This window comes from Phaethon lepturus, unplaced genomic scaffold (assembly GCF_000687285.1).
Source record: "Phaethon lepturus isolate BGI_N335 unplaced genomic scaffold, ASM68728v1 scaffold52252, whole genome shotgun sequence".
In the NCBI taxonomy this organism is placed as follows: Eukaryota; Metazoa; Chordata; class Aves; order Phaethontiformes; family Phaethontidae; genus Phaethon; species Phaethon lepturus.
The window spans coordinates 1-8,635 of record NW_010523630.1 but is presented as its reverse complement, the minus strand read 5'-3'; the positions used below and the strand labels follow the sequence as shown (position 1 = coordinate 8,635).

Genomic DNA, 8,635 nt, shown 5'->3' with positions numbered 1-8,635 from the left:
CTTTCCCTTTTTTTTGTTATTTAACTGAATTACGCTTGTTTTATGTGATAGCATTTTTATATGTGGGCTGTGCTTTTTTGACATTTTACAGTTTCAGAAAAAACTAAGCAAGCTAGAAGAACAGCTCAGTAATGAATTACAAGCCAAAGATGAACTAGAACAGAAGTACAGGTGAGACTGTTTTGACATGTTTGATACGTTTATAAAGAAGTTTTATTACACCTTTTGTTTTTGAATGCTTAAAAGCATTTTAATCCACTTTGGGGATTACCAACACTGCAAGCAGATCTCACTGTAAATTGCTGGCTTAAGTCTTGCTACTCCTGTGACAACTGTTTTGGGGAGGTTTTTTTGGTTGTTTTTTTGCCTTAATTCTCCATAAGAGTCTCTGTTGTTTGAGTGATTTCCCCAGTCCTTGAAGTTTCATGTGATTGCTGAAAAGTAGAGTAACTTACATAAAATTAATGAGACATTTCCAAACATCCTAATTTCTGTATAATCAGCAAGGTTTAAAAATATTTTTCAAATTTCTTCAGGTCTACTAATACTCGTTTAGAGAAGATAGTGAAGGAGCTAGATGAAGAGGTAAGTTGGTATTTATTTCGTATTGGAATTAGAACTTTAACATTTGGCTTTTTTCCTTAGGAAACAGCAAATTACTGAGTAGCTGTGCAGTTACAGCAAGTAATAGAAGTTCATTTCTTGCTATTCACAAGCATGAAATTGTTGTCACTGCTAAAATACTTTCATCATGATTTCTGTACTACAACTACACATTTGTTTCCAGAATTCATTTTTTACTCTGTATTTAATTTGGAGGATAGCATGATATAAATATGCCATATAGAATTCTAAAAGTTGAAGATGTGAGCGTAATGTTGCTAGAAGAGGAAGGCCATTCTTTGCATTACTCAAACAGTGTCAGTAAAAGGACCCTACTTACTACCCAGCTTTGCACCTTAGTACTACTACAAATTTGTCATATCTTTAGTGGACGTGTGCAACTTAATGTATTGCTCATCCAGGCGCATGTCAAGACCTTACATTACATCTATGTTTTTGTGCTTCCAGAGTGGCTGCTAGGCAGGTTTACAAGATTTGTGAAATCCAAATGATCAAACAGTCTTTAAGTTGTAAAAGCTCCTGGCCATAGTCGTACTGAGCTGGATTTGGCCACGTGTTCTGACACGCAGTTTGCAGCAGGCAAATAGATTGTGTCAGGGAAGGGACCATGCCCCTGCACTCAGCGCTGGTGAGGCCGCAGCTTGAATACTGTGTTGACTTTTGGGTCCCTCACTACAAGAAGGACATTGAATTGATGGAGCGTGTCCAGAGAAGGGCAACGAAGCTGGTGAGGGGTCTGGAGCACAAGTCTTATGAGGAGCGGCTGAGGGAACTGGGATCGTTCAGTCTGGAGCAGAGGAGGCTGAGGGGAGACCTTATTGCTCTCTACAACTACCTGAAAGGGGGTTGTGGTGAGGTGGATATTGGTCTCTTCTCCCAAGTAACCAGTGATAGGACGAGAGGAAATGACCTCAAGTTGCGCCAGGGGAGGTTTAGACTGGATATTAGGAAAAATTTCTTTACTGAGGGGAGTGGTCAAGCATTGGAACAGGCTGCCCAGGGAGGTGATGGAGTCACCATCACTGGAGGTGTTCAAAAAACGTGTGGATGTGGCACTTCGGGACCTTGGTTTAGTGGGCATGGTGGTGTTGGGTTGATGGTTGGACTTGATGATCTTAAAGGTCTTTTCCAACCTTAATGATTCTGTGATTTTTCCATTACAAGCTAAACTGAGTGCATGAACTGTCTTTTTATAATTTAAAAAATACCACTATTCTGTATGTAATTAGTGTTTTCTTTTTTTTTAAATATATCCAGATAAGTTCAAGGAAGAATGTAGAGTCTGCAGTCAGACAGTTAGAAAGAGAGAAGGCTCTTCTTCAGCATAAGAATACAGAATACCAGAGAAAAGCAGAACATGAAGCAGATAAGAAACGCAATTTGGAAAATGAGGGTATGTTGAACCATGCTTGAAGAATTTTGTTTTGATGTGGATGTTTAAAAGATAAAATAAATGAATTATAATTCACATTGAAGCTTTTTCTTGACAGTTGATTAACAATGTTGAATTGTTTTTTTTACAGTTAACAGCTTGAAAGACCAGCTTGAAGATTTAAAAAAGAGGAATCAGAACTCTCAAATATCCAATGAGAAAATCAATCAGCTGCAAAGACAGGCATGCCAACTTCGTGTATATTCTAAAATAACAGCTGTTTGAAGTACAGATTTTGTTAGCAGTGGAGGGAATTGAAATGTGTAATGGGATTTTTAAAAGCTGTTCTTTCTTGTCATGTTTTGGTGTTCAAAATAATTTTGAAGTACACTCTTTTTTATTTAATCCATAAAATCAAGTATTCTGTAGTAGAAATGGTAGTGTTATATTTTAATTGTCTCTGAAGTATGTTTTTTGCAATCCTTAGTTGGATGAAGCCAATTCTTTGCTGCGATCGGAGTCTGATACTGCAGCCAGGTTAAGGAAGAACCAGACAGAAAGCACAAAGCAAATCCAGCAGCTGGAAGCTAATAATCGAGAACTACAAGATAAGAACTGCCTGCTGGAGAATGCTAAACTCAAACTGGAGAAGGACTTTCTCAATCTTCAGTCAGCTCTAGAATCGGAAAGGAGGGATCGAAGTCATGGATCGGAGATTATCAGTGATTTACAAGGTATTCCCACAAGTGTTCTGAAGTTAAGCTTGCTTCTCATTTCAGAAATAAAAATAGGTTGTGGTGATGTTATTTGAGCTTCAAATTGTGACTAGATTAGCATGCTGTTCTATTCAGCGTTCTGTAAGTGTGGACACACATTTAAGAGAAAATAAGTGATAACATTCATAAAATGTTATTGATAACTTTTTAAATCACCCTGAAGGGAGATGTTCTTAATAATCAGAATTAGAAGCTGTTACATGTCTAAGTAGATACAGTACATTCTTTTTCAAATCACTGCCCAGCCTCACTGATGTTTTGGTCATGTTTAGGTCGAATATCGAGTAAAGAGTGCGTTAGCCAAACTGGAAATGGAGAAGAGACAATTGCAGGAAAAACTTACAGATTTAGAAAAGGTAACAGCACTTCTAAGTGAACATTGGTGTTACATTCTTACAGAATTTTTAAATTTGCACTTTTATTACTTGAGACATGGAGATAAAAATCTATGCAAAAAAGCACCTTGTTTTCAATGTTTATTCTTTTTCCTTGATTTTTTCTTTATTGTTTTTGCAATATGATGAGTGTGGGGAAAAAAAGTCAGCATTTCCCTTAAGATCATAATACCTTACACTTCTAAAGTACATGTACTCTAGTGAATAGTTTAACAGTGCAGAAGTAGCATTTAATTTAATCTGATTTTTTTTTTAACTCTCAAATAAAAAGCTTCTGCTAATATTTTTTTTTAATTTGTCATTGAAACAAAAGTATTGAAAAAATTATTCAGTAAACTAATCTTTGAGCCGCTCTTATTACAAAACATTGGTTGTTAAGGCAGTAATTCTATAATTGTTTGCAACTGGGGATGTCATTGTGCATTTCTGGAGCACTTTGCTATCCACAGAAACGCATTTGTAGAAATGAGTTCTCAGTTAGCTCCTTAGAGTCTGAGCCATCTCTTCTACTCTTAGCATATTTCCAAGCAGTATGTTACTGTTGTCCAATACTTTTGTCTTTAACTTGATGTATTTAATGTTTTATTTCAATGTACTTTCTTCTTTAACAGGAAAAAAGCAACATGGAAATAGATATGACATATAAATTCAAAGTTATGCAGCAGAACCTAGAACAAGAAGAAGCTGAACATAAAGCCACAAAAGCACGATTAGCAGACAAAAATAAGATCTATGAGTCTATAGAGGAAGCAAAATCTGAAGCCATGAAAGGTATGTATTTGACATTATGGCTGGACGTAGGTATAAATTATACATAGTAGACAACATAATCTTGTAATGCTAGTGGAAGCCTAAGTGTAGGCTGTTTTCCTTGATTACCCTGTTCTTTATAAATATAATTAGTGTCATAAAAATCGGTCATATTCCCTTTATCCTTGCTTTGCTAGGTTAAAGACACACTGTTTTAGTCTCGGAGTAAAACAGCTTCTCCATTGCACACCACTAATTCATTTTCTGTGCTAGTGTATTCAGAACTAATTTTTCTGAAATTTATGTTACTAAAATTGCTTGAAACGTCTTAGTTACGAGCTTATCTTTGTTCTTACTCAGTGTACTTATACCTTTTTTTGTGACTTCCTAAATAAAGTATATGTTCAGCAAGTTAACAATTTAAATATGTAGACCAGATGGAGTTAGAAATAGCAAAGCCTTCGCTGGGCTTCTGTAGTCACCATGCATATTCTGGTGCATCGTATGACAATTGAAATATCTTAGAGGGATAATTAGCAAACAATTCCAGAAGATGGGCTCTTACTTTTGAATTAAATGGCTTATGTTCAGCTACTTAAAAATCTACCTGCAGATCCTGTCTTTCGAACTGCAGAGATTCACAAAAATTTTGAGCATGCAGATGTTCAAACGAAACAGAAATGATTCTGTAATAAAGGCTGAATCACTTGGCATATCAGGTTCCTGAACAGCTTCGACTCTTTAAATGATTTCAAATTATCATAGTCAAAGCAACACTTCAGTAGATTTAGATGGATTATTTTTTAAAATCCACCCTTTTTATCCATCTCAGATGTGTTGCAGATAAACTGGAAGTTATCTTGAAACTCAAAAGTGGGCAATAGCTATCAATCAGGAATGCTTGTAAAGCATCCTGTGGGTGTGGGTTTACTGTGAAGATTTTAATGAATCACTTTTCATCAATCTTTCTTTTCAGTGTTAAAAGGATAAACTTGTTGCTTATTGTTCATATGCAATAGGCGTCCTCCTCTCCTCACCCTCCAAAATCCCCTGGTTTACACTGACTGATGTCTTAAATCTCTTTCTTCACAGAAATGGAGAAGAAGCTTTTGGAAGAGAGAGCTTTAAAGCAAAAAGTAGAAAATCGGCTGTTAGAAGCTGAAAAGCAGCGTTCCATGTTGGACTGTGATCTCAAACAATCACAACAGAAAATCAATGAGCTCCTTAGGCAAAAGGATATACTAAATGAAGATGTAAGGAACAATGACAAAAGGAGTCGAGTGTAACCTAATTGTCAATGTCATGATGTTTTCCCTGTTAAAGCTATATTTAGGAATGCTTGTGAATGAAAACGGCAGCAACTTTTTCCTTCTCTGTATTTCGAGCTTTAAAAAGTCTACTTTACTGAGCGTGGTTTCATTTTGCTGAAATGCTTCAGCATTATTGATCTTAAAAAGGTTTTTTCCTGCAATGTAAAATGTTGTGAGATTGACATGGAAAAACTAGGTTGTTTGTTCTATGCTAATGCCTTTATTCAGGAAACAGCTTTGACATCAGAAGATGTGAGCATGTTGTACAAAAATGTAGAGGAAATCAATAAGAGACACAGTTTAAATGTTGCTTTCCTGTGTAGGTCTGTAAAATTCACAGGTTGGTTTATACTTGTTTATTTTTCAGGTAAAAAACCTGACATTAAAAATAGAGCAAGAAACACAAAAGCGCTGTCTCACTCAAAATGACCTCAAGATGCAAACGCAACAGGTCAACACCCTGAAAATGTCAGAGAAGCAGTTAAAACAGGAGAATAACCATCTTCAGGAAATCAAATTAAGTCTGGAAAAGCAAAATAATGAACTTCGCAAGTACGCAGAGTTGCTCTATATTTTTTAGTAATGTTACTGATTTGTAATTGTTGTTGGGCAAAAGCTGAGAACGATATTAATTTTAAAAATTTGCTGCACAGAATATGCTATTCTACAGTGCAAAACTTAATTGTTTAAAATAATTTACAGTGACTCTAGTTGAGATTTCCCTAGTGATTCAGTGGTGTATACTTTTGTACTAAAAGATGTTATTATCCTGAAAATCTTAAAAACCCAGCTTAAAGACAAGAGCGTGAGGACTTCAGAGAAACACATACTTAATAGAAAATCTAGGTACTTTTTTTTTTTTTAAATTATGTAGAACTTCAGTAAAGAGGCAAGTTACTGGCATTATTAGCCCATGAGAGCTTTAGAGTAGGAAATGAATACTAATACAGAGCTGTGAAACGTAAGCATTGGAAATATTCAGTACTAAAGATGTTTAAACACATCTGTTGGACCTTCAAATAGTAGTTGTGTTAAATCCCAGCAGTTCTTCAAGGTCTTACAAGTAATATTCGCACCTGATAATAATTAATTAATTAATCCCCCCCTAAAGAACATTCTAGTGAATGAACAGACAAGTTTAGCACATATATCAGATGAAACGCATTCTTAATTCCTTTATGACTTTCTGATGGTTTATCTCCTGGTACTTTTATCTTTTCTGTCAGCAAGATGCAGTTACTTGTGTAGAAGGCAGCTCCACATGAGAGTTGCTGTCATGTGAAACACTGGCAGAAATCTTTTTTTTGTTATGGGACTGACTAATTGACTTTCTGTGTTGTTTTAATAACAGATGAATTCAAAAACTGATGCACGTCAAAGAACAGAGACATGTTTTCACAGACTGTGCTCTTGCAAACAAGAGACCCCAAAAAATCTGTCAGAACGTTAACGTTTTACATGGAAATAAGATTCTGTTGGTGGCTGTTTGTTTTATCAGTTCTATCAGATTAAACTATGTGACACTGTTGTAGTTAGTGTGTTAACAGTATCAAACTGACTTCTTACGAGTGCGGTATTCTCAGCTGTGCAAGTGAAAAAGAGAGCTGGTACCCAGAGGAAGCCTCAGGTTTAACTGCTGACCATACTTTGGTCAGGAAATGACTGAAGATCGTAAGAGTGTGAATGTTGCCTTCTCCATTTACTGGTTTGGAATATCTTCATATCTTCTAAAATATGTTATTCCTTTCTAGGGAACGTCAAGATGCAGATGGACAAATGAAAGAGCTTCAAGACCAGCTTGAAGCTGAACAGTACTTCTCAGTATGTTTTATACTTCTTTATTTTTATACTAACCTGTTTACTAAGTTTAGTGTTAGCTTTTCTTCTTCGCCCTCAGCTGTCAAGCATTTCACATCTCTAACTTAATTCTTTTTCTTGTTTATGCCTTCAGTCTTGTCTGCAGCATTGTCGTCACTCCTTGCTCCTGATCACTGCATAGTATGAAAGAGCTCAGCTCACGTTAAGAAATGTTCCAGCTTTGGAAGGGAGTCCTAAACAGAGTTTAGAGGGAGGGAGGAGTCAAGGAGTTAATTCCTTCTCTTCCACAGCGTAAATAATTTTCTGCATGTTTCAGGCCTTTTGCAGTCAGCATCTCTTCCATGCTGCATGGAAGAGAAGAGCTGTATTCTCAGCATCACGTGGTGTTGACCAAACATGTACATTTAAGGCTCGGAAGGAAATTTTTGCAGTACAGCCAAACTTGGTAGACATCTGTTGGGAGCTTTTGCTTTATTGTGATAGTGTACAACGGAATAAATAGGTATGATACTTAAAAATCATCACTAGCATATGAAGGTTAATTAATTTTAACAGTGCACATCCAGCTACACTGCAGGTAAAGACCAAAAGGCTTGCTTCAGAATGTAAGGAAACTTAAGATTTTACTGTGGTCTTTATGTCAGTGAGGAGAAGGGCTATCTGAAGTTTTAGTAGATCAAAAAGTTGCACGCATTGAAGGAGAGAAAGGGAGATTTGGGGTCAGCTGACTGCTGTGGATGGGCCAGGGAGAGACAGTCTGTCTTGAAAGCCCTGCAGTAAATCCACTTGGAGTTGTCTGTCACTTCACCTGTATTCAGTCATTTGAGTGTACAGAGCAATATAATTTTTCTTTAATTTCCTTTAGAGCTCTCGATTTATATCCATTTTGCAAAATTTTGAATTTCAGATGCTTTTCTAATCTACTTTTTTTTCTTTCTCCTATACTTCTTTTTGGTCTTTAAATGTCATGTTGTTTTCATGGATTTGTATGGTTAAAGTCTAAATTTTACATACCTACCTATATCAGACAAAGATTTAAAATAGTAGAGAAAAAGAAATTAATTATTTTCCTTGCTTCAGATACCTCTAATTTTCTATCAAACAGTGATTTTCACACTGAGAGTTTCTTTAACAATATGTTTACAAACATACAAAATGTATATCATATATCTATCCATTCACAAATATACAAGTTAAAAAAAAAAAATATAACCAAAACATATTTGGGAATGATGATGACGTTTAATTAAATTTAGAGAAGGCATTGCACAATTATACCACAATTGTACACTTAGTGTGTGATTAGAGAATTGCATACAATGTCATCTTGTATCATTTTCTGTGTACCTTCAAGCTAGAATATGCAAGTCATGTCCTTTTCTTTCCAACTTTAAATTCTAGACTCTGTATAAGACGCAAGTTCGAGAACTTAAAGAAGAATGTGAGGAAAAGACCAAACTTTGTAAAGAAATGCAGCAAAAGATACAAGAGTTACAGGATGAGAGGTTGATTTTACGAGTTATACTACTAATACATAAAAGATTAAGATGGCTTTTTGTAGTTTTCTTCTTTTTTTCTACCACCACCACC

The 8,635-nt window shown here is 35.7% G+C and overlaps 1 protein-coding gene across 1 annotated transcript in view; it reads left to right on the top strand.

Annotated features, from left to right (window-relative positions):
* The window catches only part of LOC104616976 (rho-associated protein kinase 2-like), a gene marked incomplete at its 3' end in the record, with an annotated part of 13,843 nt that extends 5,293 nt beyond the window's left edge, over window positions 1-8,550 (top strand). Inside the window, exons 6-16 of the mRNA XM_010282163.1 lie at window positions 92-171; window positions 537-585; window positions 1,882-2,017; window positions 2,148-2,239; window positions 2,484-2,744; window positions 3,045-3,128; window positions 3,779-3,938; window positions 5,010-5,170; window positions 5,595-5,779; window positions 6,979-7,048; window positions 8,447-8,550. Of these exons, the coding sequence (XP_010280465.1) occupies window positions 92-171; window positions 537-585; window positions 1,882-2,017; window positions 2,148-2,239; window positions 2,484-2,744; window positions 3,045-3,128; window positions 3,779-3,938; window positions 5,010-5,170; window positions 5,595-5,779; window positions 6,979-7,048; window positions 8,447-8,550 (1,382 nt within the window). The remainder of the gene's footprint in view (window positions 1-91; window positions 172-536; window positions 586-1,881; window positions 2,018-2,147; window positions 2,240-2,483; window positions 2,745-3,044; window positions 3,129-3,778; window positions 3,939-5,009; window positions 5,171-5,594; window positions 5,780-6,978; window positions 7,049-8,446) is intronic.
* Between the last annotated feature and the right edge of the window lie 85 nt (window positions 8,551-8,635).